Genomic DNA, 18,060 nt, shown 5'->3' on the forward strand with positions numbered 1-18,060 from the left:
ATGAATTTCTACTAATATATTGCAACCTAGGCCGGCGGGCATCCCGCCCAATATGTATAATATTACAAAGACACACGTATGGATTATCAAAACGCATTAGTGTTATATTGGGGCACGATAGCTTTGAGAGGTCGTGGTCTGATGAGATCGATGGGCATTAGTGCATAAAATGATCCTCCACTTTTAGTGTACATGTATGCAGTTTTAGATTCATGTTGTATACTGCAGCACTGGTGATGAATTTGGGAATGATCGTTAATGATTTAAGGCTTGGCATCATATTATCAATGGCTTTGCACCCACAACTACAAGTACATACATGCAGTTCGTTGTTCAAAGCCAGGCACCATAATATGCTCGATCCGTAGCATTTTCTTCTAGAAATTCAATCACATTAAAAGGCGAATTTACACTCTATCATGAATGCAACTGTTCTTTATCACGTTCATCGAGCCTCTGAGTTATGTACATATTGGAGAGAGTACAGGACGTTTAACCAAGTTTTCCGGGTTGGTTTTTCCCTCTGCCATCAAGGTTTTTTGAGTTGAAAATATTGAAAGACTTTCATATATTGGTCAAATATCATGAACCAATACAACTTCAGTAAATTGAATCTGAGAAGTAGAAAAACACCCCAACTGACAACACGTTTTGTTCGAATCAAGGGAGCGGCTTTTGCGCCCAATAAAGGTGACTTTTATTCCTCCTGTCAGCATCTATGCCAGAAAATAATTATAAGCTACATAAATACTGGATTAACTTACTGTTTTGAATAGGAGTGAATACGTCTGTCGTGGACGTCTTTCTTAGCGGAGTTTACGAGTTTGTTGACTTCGGTCACTTCCATCCCATGAAAATTTGTCAACAGCCTCATCCCGAAAGCATCGAATGCACTCTCTGCTGTAAGCAAGATATATGCGCCCATGGTTTTTTGTTTTTGATCGGCAGGCCAAGTTCCGACCGGGATTTTTCTCATTTCCTGGTGCACATTGATAAATCCCGCTGCCTCGATGCTGGCCTTTAAAGAACCGGCAATATTAAATACCCGGCCTGGTTTATGTTAGCATTTTCTTCTTCTTCTCATCAGTAAAATATGTATGGTGTTTTACCAGATTCTGCGGCTGCCTGATTTACTAGGTCATAAAACTTGTATAGGCCCAACCCTTCGTGGTAAGTGCCATCATCACTAAAGAGATGCATATCGTATTCTGAAAGATCAACCCAACCCCCGGGCTTGAGATTTCTATTTATAATCAGTGTCAAATGCCGGTTGTCTGGGAGTCTTGACATAACTTACTTGTAAACTTCTTTGAGAAGAGCATCCCAATCTTTGATTGCACCACTCAAATGCCTGATATGGATCATATCGAAGGACTCCTTGGCCCATGTCCATTCGCTTTCTGCATCATCGATTTGGAAATGGACGTTTGGCGGGACCCTAGTTCATATTTTAGTACACCCAGAGAAAAATCTACCATGGCAGGTTATGTAGGTACATACCAGGCTGGTTGGATCGGGCTCAAATCGGTCCCAATGACTTCGGCGTCTGGATACCGCCTACTACCCCATATTAATATTTAATCTTCTCTACACATAGGTGGGCAAAAAAAAAAAAGAATAAAAAGGCTTTGCATGAACTCACTCCCCAGCATCAATTGCCCAGATACCAGTGCCAGTTCCAATGTCCAAAATTCTCGTTGGTTCTGGGACGATGGGCGCCATGTGTAACTCGCCATTCAGTAGCAGAAGGTATGTATGGTGAATAATGTCGAGTCTCTCTTGCTCTGCATCATCATTTGGGAACATGTATTTCCTGCGCTGTTATCAGTCCATTTACCCCTCCCCCCAGAAGAGACGCAGAACCTACCCATCCCGATACGCATGGTATCTACGACCATTTTCAAACCGATAACTATCAAAGCGTGAGCGAGCCGATTCTAGGGTGAAAGGATAATGATCATGCATACTCGAAAATTGATGACTTCAAAGTGTTTGTCGATTTCTCGGTCGCCTCACTCCTGATTTCTTCATTAGTTACATCTCCCCTAGCATTACAAAGCGCGACGTCAACTTACGATTCAGAATCGTAACCAGAATAGTAACTTTGGTCCTGTTCCTGGTGGTCAATCATAATAGCTGTCAGTTGAAACATTTCCATTTATTCATAGTTGAGGATCGCTCACAGGATTTTCATCAATAGCAATGAACTGTTGGGAAGACATTTTTCCGTAGTTGTCGTTGGTTAAAAGTGTATCGATAGAACAATGAACTTAGGGCTGCTTGATTGCAATAGCGGAGGTTATGTATAATAACGGTACGGGACGCGAGACTCGTGGGCGAACTGTGCTCACTTGGGTCAGGGGAGAATATCTATAAAGTATCTGCAGGCCAACGGGGATGGTCCTTTTCTGGTGTCTCAACCAGTACACTTTGTGTATCCTACCATGTAATTCTTCTCGCCGCAAGCCAGCATACAGCAATTGTGATAATTCAACCCGAAAGGTCTTAAATAAACTTCAGACGCAGAGCCACCTCCCCAGTCCAAATGTCGAATCACAGCCACTCAAACAATTGGCATTACATATAAATAAGACCCGATACAGAAAGGTCCAATGAGGTTACAGATTGAGTTACCGATTGAGCCACAGATTGTCCCCACCAATTACGGACGCGGAGTGATGAGCATACACCGAAATTATGGCACTCTACCAATAGAACGGCTCCTGTACCTGTCCTTACTCGGGGTTCCGATACCTCATATCATTGCCAGAGTCAATCGGCATAACTAGTTTATCATCTAGGAGACTGAGAATTTTACCGAGTGCAGGACTTAGGAATATTCTACAATCTACTTACTGGCGAAAAGTGTTTTTTTTGCGCGCATAGATCGTTGTCCTCTTCTTGGCTCTCCGACTTTAGCTGGTGTGAAATGTGCTTGACTCCATTTAGGCTCCTTGAAAAAAGGCTGCGGGTACAGCCGCCGCTGTTTTTTTTTCAAGCGGTCCGTGCTTGAATGGGCGTTGCAGCTCAGTGGGGATGGAGCACTAAGCCCAGGACTTCGGAGACGAGAGACGCCCAGCCTCCTCCCTGCTTCCGAGCGGCCAAGCATTCCCTCCCCACAAAGTCTCTCAGCACGTCCGGAAATCTTCATGATGCAAGTGCAAACTTATGGGCTTAGAACCCGGCAACCAGATCTACTAAATTATTAATCAGTTAGAAAAAACAACCACAAGGAGATATTAGCCTATTGATAGATAGAGGCGGAATTTGCCTTTTGCAGCATGCACCGATGACATTCTGAATTATATTAGTATGTGATACTAATATGGAACAAGCCAATTACGCTAAATTCGAGATACATTATTCCACATTCTTTATGGCCTAAGCCTCGTGGACCACGGGGCCAACACTAGATCCACAAAATTAAAACCTTAACAGGACCCAACCCGAGCTCTTTGTTCAAAGAGCCTATTTCTTTGTGGAATTAATTCTGGAAAGGTTACGCATACCCTTCAACTATACTTACCTAAGTTAAGTATATAGGCCATTGCATTCCCAAGATGTGAGTAAGGCGCAAAGTGCCTTCATCTATCCCCCTTTCTTGGCACACTACCTGCTCTACCTACTGAGGTTCAACTCTCCGAGGATCCTCGAGCTACATACTTTAAATCGAGGGATTAATTTCCCTCTATCTAATGTGGATCACAGTAGATAGCCAAATCAGCCTTGATTTGTACGTACAGGTGTACTGGCACATACCCAGACAACAAAAACAATCCCAGACCAGCTAAGGGGCTAGATACCTGTGTTAACGTCAATTAAATATATCAAGGTTATTTGAAAATTGATAATCAAGAATTATCGTCAAATACGCCTACAAGTCGATTAACAGTGCTTGACTACATGTACTGTGGCCGGAATACTGCTGAGCCTATGGGGGTGGGGACCGATAAATACATGTCCTTTCATGCTCATTAAGTACCCAGAAGCGCTAAGTATTTGGAAAATACCCATTAATTCTTGAAAGCCAGTCCGGGCTCAATTCAGAAACACGCTTGATAACCCGCACAAAACAGTTTGATTGGCTTCGATGATACCCTCTACATCTTGCCACTGCCTATGCGCAATATTGAGCTTACGAGTGTGATTTGTGGCGTCTCTTTTGGCTTATACTTTCAAGTACTTTTCCGAGATTTGATGATGTTGCCCATCTTGGTACTTTAGAATCTTATTCTTACTGCATGCGCCTACCTCTTATTGTTGGATCCCGTGAGAGGTTCGAGAAGGCCGATAATCAATACACAGATACCTAGGAGGAGTGAAATATGAGCCAAGAACTATCCTAGTTTACCAAGAGATCTGCCTTGCCAGTCAAAACAGCGTACGTTGCTAGACTCTACACCAGCAGATACCTATCAATTCTCTAGTGAGAAATATCAACAGCTGTCCTGGAAGGGGATGTTCTCCGTTGGAAGGTAGCCTGCGGATGTTTGTCTTTTTCATAATATCTCCGCGTTGACCTGGACCGTTCTACTTACTGGACACAGATAGTTATCACAATTAGGAAAAAGCAGAAGATCATGAAGTAATTCGGAAATGATGATCTCGACTGGCGCGACCGTCGTTCCATGTCCAAAGTTGTTGTGGTGTGGACACACTCCTACTGGTAAACAAACAAAAAAAGCCCGCCCATGGGGCTGATAGCAATGGTGGGACTTGTGCGATCGGAGAGAGGTAAGTTTACCTTATGTTCATGGTCGATAACGCGGTCTATTAAATTGTAGCCCCACTAGCTAGGATTTCACTGGTCGATATTCGAAGAGGTCAAAGCCCAATGTGTCGAGTACGCCCAAAACCACAATGCAGCTATCAAGCTGAATTAGGTACTCATCTACCTCCTGTGACTCGAAGTGTGAACACATTGTGGGAATGGGTGGAGCTACCTTGTTGAGTTTCCCGAAAGATAACTTTGTCTGCAAGTCTCACGCCTTGATCAAGTAAGAGATCTCAGAATGTTGAAATGTGAGAGAATCGATGCTGAGACACCTTGGTAGCGAAACCACTTGTAACAACGAAATAGTAACTGCATGAAGGATGAGGCCTGGGACGGACCTATTAAATCCATGAGCGAATCACAGGTGTGAATGATATGTGTCTGTATTTGATTAGTAGTGATGGATCATAAGTTTTTAAAACATAGTGTTTAAGGTGAAAACTGAGAGCTGACAGACATCACATAACGTGTTAAAGAACCTAGCTGCTAGAACTCACTAAAGACGATAGATCTATTAGTACCTGTATAAATAATGTGAATTTATCAAACCTACCTGAAGAGCTGTATTACTCTCTTCAAAGACCATGATTCACCATATATCAAACGTAAAATACAGCAAGGGATTAGTATCCATGGGAACTGAGATATATATTTTCCATATAAACAATTAAATTAATTAAACCTCTCACATAGTCAATTACTTTCGCTATTGATAATAGCAGGGCCCATCGGGGTCAACAACATACCTAAGTTGCATGCCTCAAAAATGTCTGGTAGTTAACAGGATCTTTTCATTGATAAAAAAGTGGGGCTGGTTGGTAAATTCGCATAAACCGCCAGCTGAAAAAGTCGATAACTGGTATTGACCGCATTTCCAAGTTGCATAGCCCAAAATCATGTGATCCAAGGGTTGCTCGGAGCAAGATGAGAAGTGCTCTGAGATAGGTAAATCTTCGAAATATTTAACTGGTCCGGGAAGCAGCCGGCGAGTGATGAGTGATGAGTGGACTTCAGTGATGCAAGATGCAAGATTCGAGAGCCAAGGTCCAAATTTCGGCAGACTTAACAATGCATCTATCTACTCGCGCGAGTAGGTGTGCCGATATCTTGGAATGCTCCAATTCGTGAGGAAGAATAGTGATGTTACACCAGATCGTCAACGGGGATGACATGACGTCTTCCATCGGACTCGGAACATACCGAGACTTAACTCAACGGCACGACCTCGCCCCACTACATGTAAATTTTCAAACCACGATACAACACAAAGATGTATATTCATCCTTTTGTAACCTTTGTCTTTGCGATCTGCGTGCCTGCTCTTCTATACTACATGCGCTCTGCAATACCAGCGCTATTCGGGAGATCAATCATGGCCTCTAACAAAAAGCTTATTTGTTCGTCCGATCATCCCACTTTTTTATGCTTCTTAAGCTAACTAGCCTAATAAGTTGCGCCGAAAGACGACCAATACCTCCAAGGAAGCCTTGATCGTGATAATCTTAACGAAGGTTAACCCCCCTCGTCTTCTCAGTTACTCTGCTAACTCGCTCCCAAATAGACCCGTTCCAGCAATTCCACGCTTGGTTCAAGGAAGCACAAAACCATCCCATTTCTCAGCCCGAGGGTACAACCCTCTCTACAGCAAGTCTACCATCCGGTCGCATCTCAGCACGAACAGTCTACCTCAAAGAGCTAGACCATCGGGGATTCGTCATTTACTCCAACTGGGGCACTTCTAAAAAGTCAAAGGACATCGCTAGTAATCCCAATGCCTCGTTGACATTCTGGTGGAAGGAGCAAGAGAGGCAGGTTAGAGTTGAAGGGGTCACCGAGAGGTTGACGGATGCAGAAAGCCAGGTCTATTATGATACTCGGTATGCTCCACAGTGACAACAAGGCCAAATCGCACAGAACGGTTAACAGCATATTTCCAGAATTCGTGGGTCCAGGATCGGCGCATGGGCAAGTCAGCAGTCCTCTGTCCTCCCTGGCAGAGAACTGCTAGAGCAGCAGGTAAAAGAAGTTGAACAAAGATTCGAAGATCGAGAGAAAATCCCCGTACCTCCCTTCTGGGGCGGCTTGAGGATCATTCCAACGTATATTGAATTCTGGGTAATCCACCTGTTCGCTCAAGCATTTATACATATTACAGTCTACAGTTACTAACTTCCAATAGCAAGGGTATTACCCCGCACTAGGCCACTCAACCTAACCCCGCAATTCGCTTACTCATACTAACCTTACACTTGTAGTCGTCCGAGTCGTTTACATGACCGCTTTGCATATACCCGGGAATCGCCTACAGAGACAAATTGGAAGATTGAGCGTCTTTCACCTTAATACATGCCGGGGAATGGTTAACTACCACCAGCAAGTCAAGTTCAATTTCCTATACCTAGAATTATTCCCTTTACTTTAAGAACTGTTAGCCAAATATGTAGAGCTTGAATGGAGTTGTTTGTCTTTGTTTCTTCTACACGGTAGCTATACATATGTTACAGCGAACCCTAGGAAATAGAGAGAATACAAAAGAAAAACGAAACCAAATGGAAGAAAGTTTGGCCAATATATATGTTGAGAGCCTGTACAGTACTAACTAATTATAGAAAGTAATATAGTATGCGATATTATCGCAAGAGTGGAGATTCCTTTAAACCCAGATGACAAAAAATCAAGAAGAAAAACGCCCGCCTGCTACCCAACCCGAACCCAGAGTGAAGTGGGTATAAAAAATATAAACAGTGAAGTGAAGCAGGAAATGAAAACCCAAGTAACAAATGAAAACCCAGAGATACCAATCACGAACCTCAAAAACACCGCCGAAAAGAAGGAAAAAAAGTAATAAAAGGGGGGGTATAGTAGTAAAAAGGAAAGGTAATTATGTACCAGAAAGAGAAAAAGATAGTCCCCCGGAAAATTGCAACCCCAAACTAACCAAACAGTTTCGTGTGTAGATATCTCCCCAGCTTTTTGTGATAGAAAATAAATAATAGGAAAACCCGTACCCGATTCTATATCAAGCACCCAGCCAGCCAGATAGAGACATTAGACCCAAAGAAAAGGAAACGGACAAACAATCTAAACCGCAGCGACTGCAGAAGCCTCCCGCCCTCTAACCAATTCAGCAACCTTCACAGTAACCGCATGGGGATATCCCCTGCCGCCCATCTCTTCTACAACCATCATCGCACCTTCTCTATCCTCAACCGCCAAGTACGCTCTTGTCATTGCCTCGTACGTGCTCGGCTCCCTCTTTAGTCTGTCGTTCTCATTGTTGCTCAGCGAGTCATACACAGCCTTGGCTCTTACGATGTCCTTCTCCGTTGCCCATCCGTGGATCAAAGTGTTGGCGATATAAGGCGTCATCCTGATTCCCCTACGCTTCATGTCTGTAATCCAAGCAGGAGTGTCCTTAACACGGTGGTTGGCAACCAGAGACTCGAGTAGCGCCTGGTAGATCGTGTTGTCTGGTGCTACACTACCACTCTCAGTGATGGCGGTAAAGTGAGCGATGGCGGAGTCGAGGTCGTGTAGGATGCAACCCTTGGCGTGGATAAGTGCAGCGTGGTGGGAGGTCTCAACAGTCTGCCCGTTGGCACGGATCATCTCGAGGATACCTTCGGCGGCAAGCATGTCTGGCGGGTCAAGTGTAGCATAGGCTTCGATGAGGAGCTTGTAGGTGTGACCGGTGGGTTCAATGCCGAGCGACATCATACGGTTGAAGTAGGCCATTGCCTTTGTGCGGTCGCGCTTGGTATTGACGAAGAACTGGATGAGGGAGTTGTACGGAGCGGGGCGGGGCTTGTAGTTCGGCATTGCCTCCATCTCCTGGAAGAGTTCCTCGGCGAAGTGTTCGTCGCCGACACGGGTCAAGGCATTAATCATGGTTCCGTAGGTGACACTGGTAGGCTTAATTCCAAGAGCGCGCATCTCAGCAAAGTAGAAGAGACAGTCGTCGACGCGGCGGGCCTTTGCAAGTTTTCCGATGAGAACGTTGTAGAGGAAAGAGCTAGGGACTACATTTTCGGACTTGGCGCGCTCAAAGATCTTAAGTGCCTCTGAGGCCTCGTCGTAAGTCTGGTCGGAGCCCTTGAGAGAGACAATGTACAGCCCATAAGTATTTGCAGAAGGCGAAGCACCCATCTTCAACATCTCCTCGTGATATACGGAGGCCTGTTGGCGGTTTCCAAGGGTGAGGTGGCCGGCGACCATAGCATCGAGGAGAACACACCAGACATATCGGACGGAGCGGTATTCCATAAGCAGTGGAGTGTCGTTCTTTGCATTTCGGTAGATCTCGTACATGAAGTCTGGCTGATTTGAGCTGGCAGCGGCGGCAACCATTCTTGCGAGGGTCGTCATGCGGACAAGTCTTCCTGCCCGGCGAGTCTGCTGGTACATGCGCTTTGCGTCTGATAGCCTGGGTCTGGTAGTTCTTGCCCCCTCAAGAGCATTGTCGATAGCCTGCGATACCTTGACATCGGTCTTGGCCCAGTACGGATCAAAGTTGTCCTCCGGAATAGTCTCACCCTCACTGGCAACCAGTGTAGGGGAGCCACTCATCTCTGAAGAGTGAACTGGTGAATGTGGCAGAGATTCCCAAACAGTTTGAGCCTGAACAAATGCATTCCACTTCTCGGTAGGATCACCAAGTGCCATCACTGCCTGGTCAATGGAATCCTTCAAGGCAGGATTCAGCGGAATATTGGCTTTCATTGCAACAGAAAGCATCTGCTCAAACCTCTTGACATCCTCAGGTAGCTGCTCAAATCCTTTTGTTTTTACCTCTACCAGAACACCTGACTGAACCCGCAACAACAGATCTAATTGTGGCATTGTAAGTCCCAATATCCTCTCCGCACCAAACAGTTTCATGACAGTTCTGGATGCCTCCAGTCCCAACTGCCCACAATGAACCATGTTAAACCCACACAAATCCAATGCGATGCTTGGTGTCAAGAATCCCGTCCGAGAGATGGATAAAACCAGATGCTCGCATGTCTGCTGTAAATAGTTCCTTCTAAGCATTAGTGGCGCGCCGTAGGGTCGTTCCAGATAGAGGTCGATGAATTGCTTGAGTACAACTAGTGCTTCGTTCGTAAGTCCGTTCTCAAACAGCATGACAGTGTAGAGTGTAGCGGCCTCTACGTCAGGCCCGCTAGAAAGGGCACGGTCGGCGAGGTCGCCCCAGACGCCCCGTGCGCTCTCAACCCTACCGGTCTTTACACATAGCGCAAGGAACGCCATTTGAGCAATTGCTGTGGCGGGGTGGCTAATGCCAAGACTTCGGATATGGGCATTGAACTCTACATATAACTTACTAGCAAGATCAATGTCGCCCAAGTCAGAAACAGCAATGAGGGTTCTGGAGAGGCTCATGAAGTCAGACGCCCTCATGTTACGCGAGAGAATCCATTCTCGAGCTGCTTCAATGTTTTTCCGCTCCAAGAAACCTTGAATGACCGCATCGGCCAGTTTCTCAGAACGTACCTGATCCGTGCTGGCATCCATGATCTTCTCGAGGAACGAAAGCGCGCCGGCGGCGTCGTCAGCGTCCATGTAGGCTACAATTAGGGTCTTGTAAACACGGAACCGCTCGTCAACCGCACCAGGTCGCTGCGCGAGCTCAGAGGTCCGGTATTGGTTGTAAGTCTCGATCGCGGCGCTCATGTTGCCTGTCTTTCCAAAGCCCTTGATGAGCGAGAGCATGATATCGACGCTGGGGAGAACATTGCGCTGCTCCATGTGTGTGTAGACCTTGAGCATGTCCTCTTCCCGGACGTGTTCTGCGCACGCATCTGCAAGCATAGCATATGTGGATTCCGGAAACACCCGCTCCTTGCGGACCTCGGTGCTTGCATAGAAAATGTCCAGCGCCAGGTCCATCGGAGCCTGGCTCTGTATCTCCTTTAGCTCTACCATGCGGGAGGGAACGACGAAGCCAAATCTGGCTTGGTCGGCCATGATGCCCTTTGTGAAGTGAAGTGAGGTCTTGGCATTTGCGGCGAGGAAGTCGATGAGGATTGAGTATGTGACAGTGCTTGGTAGAATACCCCGCGCAAGCATGTCCTTGTACACATTGATGACCTGCGTGACGCCGACGGTGTTTGTCTCTACGACGGCGGTAAGGAGGAGATTGTAGGTTGCTGTGCTGGGCTGAACACCCTCCTTGATCATGAGCTGGAAAAGCGCGATGAGTTCATGGTGCTTTCCCTGCGATAGCAGACTCTGCAGTTGTTGGTTATACAGCGTGGTCTCCGGAGATACCACCGGGGAAGCAGGTGGCACAAAGACCTCCTCATCCTCCTCCACCACTGGCGCCGCCGGTTCCGCCGCTTTCTCCGGCTGCAGGGCCTCCTGAGCCTCCGCGGCGGCAGTTACGACCTCCTCCTCAAAGACTTCCTCTACGAATGCGCCCTCCTCAGGTACCTCCAACAGCGGTGGCACCGCATCTGCCGTTACCAATGATCCAGACCGCGACTTAACGGGGTCCGCCTCGATCTCTAATAACTGCTTCTGCTGGTGCTGTGCCTTTGACCATAGGATCTTTTTCGAGAACAAGTACTTTTTACTGTCCTTGTCCTTGTCCTCATGGTAGGTATTTAAGACATCGCTGGTACGGAAGGCGGTGTTGAGGCGTGTCGGCGCATTCGACTGGCCGCTACTTCCACTGAGTCGCGAAAGCTGGACGGTCGACGAGGCATATGAGGATTGGGTGGCGGCAACAACGGATTGGGCATATCCGTTGACGAGGTGCTTTGAGATGCTCTGACGAGCTAGCGTGGTGAACGGTTTGAAGACCATTCAGAGATCTGGTATCTAGATGGCATACGGCGTATATGTCAGCATGCATCGAATGGCAAAGCAACCACAAAAAAAAAAAAAAAAGTCGCGCAGAAACGAGCAGTGGCGGAAATGATATCTGAGGCAAGCCAAAATAAAATTGAATTGCGAGAGCAGGTAATAGCAATGGTAACGTACGTGAATATCCACAAGGGTTTTAGTGCTCATTTGAAGACGACACAATAATGCCGTCTGATGTTGTAGAGTGATGAGTGAGTGAGTGAGCGTGAGTATGAGTGAGGTTGTGGGAATTGTTCGAGAAAAATCGAATGAGTCCGGAATGACCGCCGCGAGAGAAAAAAAAAGTGTGCGGGGAGAAAAAATTTTATGGGGTTGAAGTGGGATGATGAGGGCAGAGGGATGGGATGGAACAAAAGGAGAAGAAGTACCTATCCGACTAAGTAGCCTCGACTGGGATGGGGGAGGCTGTGGCTGTAGAGGAGAAAATATATGGATCGCAAAAAGAAACACAAATCGCGGCCCAGTGAAAAATTGTGTAAGGTTGGCGGGGAGAAAGGCGGGTGGAAAATGTCAATGACGACTGCACGGCGAGGCTGTAGGGTGTAGGCTGTATGTCTGGGGGGATGATTCACCGCCTGGCAAACACTCCTAGGCTCGCAATGTTGAAAAAAAAGGTAAAGATCTCTTTTGTCCTCTCTGATCTCTCACTCGCTTCTGTATTTCCTTCACTTCATAATACTTGTAATGTGCGAGACGTTTCCGGGCCGGACTGGGTCTGCATATTACTGTAAATAACATTATAAGCCAAATCTTGCATAAAGTGCAAAGTTCTGGTGGTCTGCAGACCTAATTCGTCTCGTACAAAGGGTCAATTCCCCACGCGCAAGAGAATATCCCGGAGGTTGCTGATCATGTATGTAGGTAACTCTTTCAATTTTCTCTGGCTAGGCCCCTCAATATTCAAACTAATCAGTAATAAATTCCTCCCTCATCTCCATGCTTCTGGCTCAAAAAATCTGATAAGCCCTCACACCCCAAAGGTAGATCCGAACGGGGGTCGGTCCCGTGGACATTTTTTTCTCTGTAACCGCGGTGGAGTAAATTTCCTCCGGTCCTCCGAGAAGACCCGGTGCAGTCCAGGTTTCTCGCCAGCGATTGCTGGTTCGGCCGACCCGGCTGTCTCGGGACTGTTGGTTGCCCCCGACTCGACTCATCCTTCCATTCGCCCTCACGTCCTGATCTGAGGGTGCGGTAGTAAATAGCTGAACACCCCCCCCCCCAATCTGTGGTAGGTATCGTTCATCTATCTCTTCTGACCGCCATGTAATTCAACTTCCTTTCACCCTTGGGCCTTTGATGATTTACCGAGAAACCCCCACCAGGCACTTTATTGAAGTCTAAAGAAAAGCTAGACCCCCCTCCAGATCCAAATATTTCACTCTCAAAGCCGCGTTCCGAAAACTTTATTCGTTACGCGTCGTCGAGTTTCCTGCTAGCCCGCTCGTTAACCCTCTGTGAAACCTGACCCTAGCCTTGGCAGCTCGGAGCGCCTCATCCGCCTGCTGCTGCTACCCTACCTACAATAACACATTCCTTACCTCAGTTGGCCGTATTGAGAATCTCACTTTCCCACAATAACCCGTTTGTCCCAAAAGGCTCCGGAAAATTATCTCCGGGTTACATAGAAGTAAAGTGCATGCAGATGGTACTGTACCTACTCTACCAGCAACAGTTGCCTTATGGCGGAGCTTGAGCTCTCGAGCTCTGGAGCTTGTTTGCTTGCCCCTCACCCTTAAATGAGCTCGAGAGCTACGTACGAGGGGGGATACAAGGAACGATGACTGTATCCAACTGTTTCTGCAGCAAACATTGAGTGAGGTCTTTCTAAGCTGCCCTTAGAGCAGATATGTAGTCGTCCTGCAACTTCACGCCTAAAACAAAACAGCCAGCAGCTATTATTTACCCCACGTTAGCCTATTGGTTGGGATCATACCGCCGTCTAAATGCGTACCTACCGCCTAAGGAAGCAGCTCTTCATATGATAGCAGCAGCGACTGTGGTAGTTGAGTTCTCTGCTTGGACAAAGCAGGACCCTTTGTTCTCTCCAGCACACTTCAAAGTGCAACTGTAGCAGCGCGTCATCCCCTCATCTCTCGGGGCGGAGGCGCAAGCTCATCCGTTCCGAGATGACCCCCCCCCCAACCTCCAATCGCCCAGAAGCAAACAACGAAATGAGCTCCTCGTGCACCCGGTTTGCATGTGATTATCGGGATTGTGAGGTTGATCAAGAGTGATGGACTGTGAGGTTCATATCCTAATTATAAGTTACTTTATACCCCCGCATCGGACACGACATGACGTACCTATACATATGAGCAGGTCGCGTTTTCCACAAACGATCGATTGCTTGATTGCTTGGTGCGAGTGATGGACTGTGAGTAGGTCAGGGGTTGGCGAATAAGGTTTGACTGAGTCACTGCTACACACATACATACATACATACATACATACATACATACATACATACATACATACATACTCGTTTACCACGAAAAGAACCAGAAAATGCAAGTGACGGAAACAGGGATAGTTTGTATGAGAGATCGCCGCCACTCCATACAAATAATCCTTGCCCTGAGCAACTGGTTCTTTTCGTGGTAAACAAGTACATACATGCACGGTCCCGGGGGATTCACGACGTCTATTTCGGGATAGAAAGCTTAAATCTCACTTGGGACAGCTGTCTTGTGGCATTGCCTTCTCCAACTCTTTCACCAATACAAAGACACGAACACCACGCGGCCACGCCATCACGAACACCATGGTTAATGACCTAACCCGAGAAAGTGTTCTTCGAGAGTATGCCTCATTTTATCTTCTTACCCTTCGAATAGGGAGAGTGAAATCCTTTCATCTCAATCTGCGCCTGACGAATTTTCGGATACAAGCGACTAGATTGTGTAATCCCCATGTCTGACTTAACTAAAGCCTTTCAACCAAACAAGCAGATCACTGGCCCGTAGTGAGATAGTTCAGAAAGCCACAACTGCTAGTAAAGATGGAATGAGATTTCTCAATAAACTCCACTTGAAGGAAAGAGACCAATAAGACAGGATTCTTAAGGACTTGAGCCTTCAGCTCCCGAGATGAATCAATAGCCCAGCGTAGGCATATAGTACGACAATCTTATACCAATTATATCTTACCCTGCAGCACACAAGCCTCGACTCACAATCTATTGGCTGTGTCTACAAAGAGTCTTGAAGTCCCAACCTTTCCTATTGGATAGGGCTTTTACAGCGCTTCCTCCAACGCGCGAGTTATTCTGCACCCCTTCTGAAATACTCAGCCCTGTGTTTTCAACCGCCTCCGGACTCTCCAAACACCCGAAACATAGAGAATATAGGGTATGTGTCTAGCGCTAGTATTTGCGGTGGGACCAGGAAAAATAAGCACGATTGCCTATATGATTCCCAGCTCATCGAAGACTATAGTCAAAGGGGTGGACACAAGGGGCACTTATGCCCATGTGGGGAGAGCATGGAGCGCCGTGATGTTTTCCATATATCAAGTTGTCGATATCTCCCACGAGTCTGGGATACCATGAGCAAGATCACTGTTCTGGCGAGTATTGACTACCGACTACTGGAAGATTCCTAAATAGGCCACCCTATCCACGAATACCGTTGGATATTCCTGACGACCTGCCAGCTTTCCACCCTTGTGAATAGCCAGTTCAACAAGGAACATTCTAGAACCGTCTTTACGAAGTGTGCTATACACATAACGTGGAATGAACCGAGCATAGTTTGCCTCTAACTGTCGCCCTTCGAAGAAGGCGGCCGAGCTATCTATAGTATCAACCTATCATTTTGAGATACAATCATTATTTCTAAGATATGGCTTTAGTTTGCAATCTCATTATAGAGTTTCTACAACACAACCATCCAGTGCAGAACTGGGGATGTCAGACCTGGTCTAATTAACCCCCGTTTCAATCTGGGAATCTTTGAAGATTATCCACTTACGCGGAAGGACATCGGATTGTGATGGACCTTGGAACGTAGGCTTGGTATTGAGATTAGATACGCTGTAGAGTATGAACTTAAGTCTATGGTGTTCGTGTATGCCAACACGCGCCCATGATTCATGGCTAAGGGGGCACAAACCTGGTAAATGAGAGCCGTCAAGTCCAATCCACTACGGGGGCAGTGTATGGCCCTGGCAACCGGGCATCATCACATAAGCTACCCTAACTCATACCCAGAAACCTCTTCTGGGTTGACTTTAGGCCAAGATGGTGGGTATAGTGAGTTTCATCCCCCTGTGACGAGGTGGTTTCTTTGGGGATAAGAACCTTGAGATGAGGTACGGCTGCACTGCAAACAATTATAACTACAACACTCTTAGGACCTATTTGGGTCTACACCAGTAGGTACCATGGTATCATGGCTCAATACCATAGCATTCGTAACACTACAATAAAGAGGGTGTTTGGTAGGCCAAAATACACAGTAGATTGAAACACCATGATATCAATAAACTCTTCCAAAGGTATTTATTATAGGTTAAAATTGTCCGGACGCTCGCGTTGCAACCACGTAAATTAGGTAGACTAACCAAATTTTTAAACCACTTCAATTAAGCTCATATATTGAAGCTTAAGATAATAGAGGCATAAGGAATCACAAAATGAAATCTCTTGTCTTCTTGCCTCGTGGTTGTGTACAAAATTTGGTTGCAACAAGCGTCCGGATAATTTTGATAACTCGCAATACTACAGCCCCATATACCTCAACCTATCCCTATCGAACGCCTTAGTTATCGCAACAATACTCAGTTTTTCTTGGGGGATGAAGCATCGCGCAACCGAGAATAATAGTATTAAAACCGGGGTGCATCCGACCAGGGCCTTAGGAGTAACTACATATGGCTCGAGAAGCTATGGTGGGTAGGTGTGTAAACTTCGGCGTTTGCAGTCAATCAATCTATAGAAATTGGGAGATCTACTCCCCTAATGGTCTAGCGCCTAGCCTAATGGTGGAATTTTCTCTAATTCCCATACAAAAAAGTTCCTCTGAAGTTGACACACCCACCCCCTATGCCTTCTCGCGCCATAGCACCGCAGAAATACCTGCTAAGATGCCAAGGTTTTGTCATAATGAGCCGAGTGATATATTGTGAAAATGAGTGCTATCTAATGCGCCCCTCATTTGAAGTACCCTACACACTCGAGTACTTCTGCCGGCATCACTGCCGACGGGGATATGCCTACCTTGAGAGAATATTTAATAAAGGTATCGATGTATATGTCCCTTATAGCAAGACTTCCCCGCCTTGTTCACTCCCGAGGATAAAATCAGCTGCTTCACAGCGAGAACGGTATAATAGAGTTTGAATAATGCTGTGTGAGGGTAGTTGAGGGTAGGAATGGGGGAGGGTGATAATAATGATGTATATGTATCTACATGTAGGTATCCAACTATTTGCGGGGTAGCTAGAGCAGGATAGATATAGGCGCTTTCACGGGGGTATGGTCAACACGGGGGTACGGTCAATCTCAAATATACTCCGGAGTGAGGTATGATACACAGGGAGTTGGTCGACTACCTCTTTTTGTTTCCATACAAAATCTTGGAATTGACCATACCCCCGTGTTGGCCGTATCCCCGTAAAGTCATCTGCCCGTTTACCACGAAAAGAACCAGTTTCTCAGGGCAAGGATTATTTGTATGGAGTGGCGGCGATCTCTCATACAAACTATCCCTGTTTCCGTCACTGGCATTTTCTGGTTCTTTTCGTGGTAAACGAGTATACTATTCCTACCCAAGCTATTTACTAGGAGGAGTAGGATCATATGGCTCCCGGTGCCTTTAATTAGCGAAAATGCGGGGGGACGGGGGGGGTACCATGGTGATCATGATCATGGCCAGCAGAGATGGTTGTGACCTTTGCTCTCACCTCGGGGGAAAGTCTTGTTTGGATGCATACTGCAGGGATGCGCCTGCTGAATAACACTCAAAGGCGAGGCTCAACCGTTGAGACAACGACGTCAACTGCAACCACCCAACAACCGCTCACTCACTCACTCACTCACTCACGCACTCACCCAAAGGATCAACATTCCCGTCCACAAACAACCTCCCTCTTCCTTTCCTCCTTCCCCTTAAGCAGATCGTGTCCGTGGTAGTTAATTTCCCCGAAATTCCCGTCAATTGCATGATCTGTCTGTGCTTGCTTGCTGACTTTCTTGTTTACCTGCAGCTTCCACTAGAACTTAGCTAGCACCTGCCTACCTGTCAATAGCTCCCCGCACCCCCCCACCCACCCAACAACACCACAACAACAATACTACCTACCACCACCTACAAATACCCACTGCATGCCCACCGACTGAATGATCCACCAGCGCGCCCCCCGACCCAAGCCCGCACCTTCGTTCCCCACACCCAGCACTCAAACCCCCGAATCCGGCACCC

General features: G+C 46.7%; 3 protein-coding genes across 3 annotated transcripts; 1 reads left to right on the forward strand and 2 right to left on the reverse strand.

Moving 5' to 3' along the window:
* Nucleotides 1-660: 660 nt before the first annotated feature.
* On the reverse strand, nt 661-2,222 carry LAJ45_00429 (uncharacterized protein; the record flags this gene model as incomplete). Its single annotated transcript, XM_046110030.1, has 10 exons — nt 661-694; nt 765-1,050; nt 1,110-1,243; nt 1,298-1,438; nt 1,501-1,560; nt 1,643-1,813; nt 1,868-1,912; nt 1,968-2,018; nt 2,076-2,116; nt 2,184-2,222. 10 exons carry the CDS (start codon nt 2,220-2,222, stop codon nt 661-663), a joined length of 1,002 nt encoding a protein of 333 aa, XP_045976723.1.
* A 3,924-nt stretch (nt 2,223-6,146) lies between these two features.
* LAJ45_00430 (uncharacterized protein) lies at nt 6,147-7,117 on the forward strand (the record flags this gene model as incomplete). The annotated part of the gene is made up of 6 exons (XM_046110031.1): nt 6,147-6,171; nt 6,226-6,285; nt 6,336-6,651; nt 6,712-6,889; nt 6,954-6,958; nt 7,030-7,117. 6 exons carry the CDS (start codon nt 6,147-6,149, stop codon nt 7,115-7,117), a joined length of 672 nt encoding a protein of 223 aa, XP_045976724.1.
* A 738-nt stretch (nt 7,118-7,855) lies between these two features.
* Nucleotides 7,856-11,581, reverse strand: LAJ45_00431 (uncharacterized protein; the record flags this gene model as incomplete). Its single annotated transcript, XM_046110032.1, has 1 exon — nt 7,856-11,581. One exon carries the CDS (start codon nt 11,579-11,581, stop codon nt 7,856-7,858), a length of 3,726 nt encoding a protein of 1,241 aa, XP_045976725.1.
* Nucleotides 11,582-18,060: the final 6,479 nt, after the last annotated feature.

Source organism: Morchella importuna (genome assembly GCF_003444635.1).
Source record: "Morchella importuna strain M04M26 chromosome Unknown Morimp01GS001, whole genome shotgun sequence".
Classification (NCBI taxonomy): domain Eukaryota; kingdom Fungi; phylum Ascomycota; class Pezizomycetes; order Pezizales; family Morchellaceae; genus Morchella; species Morchella importuna.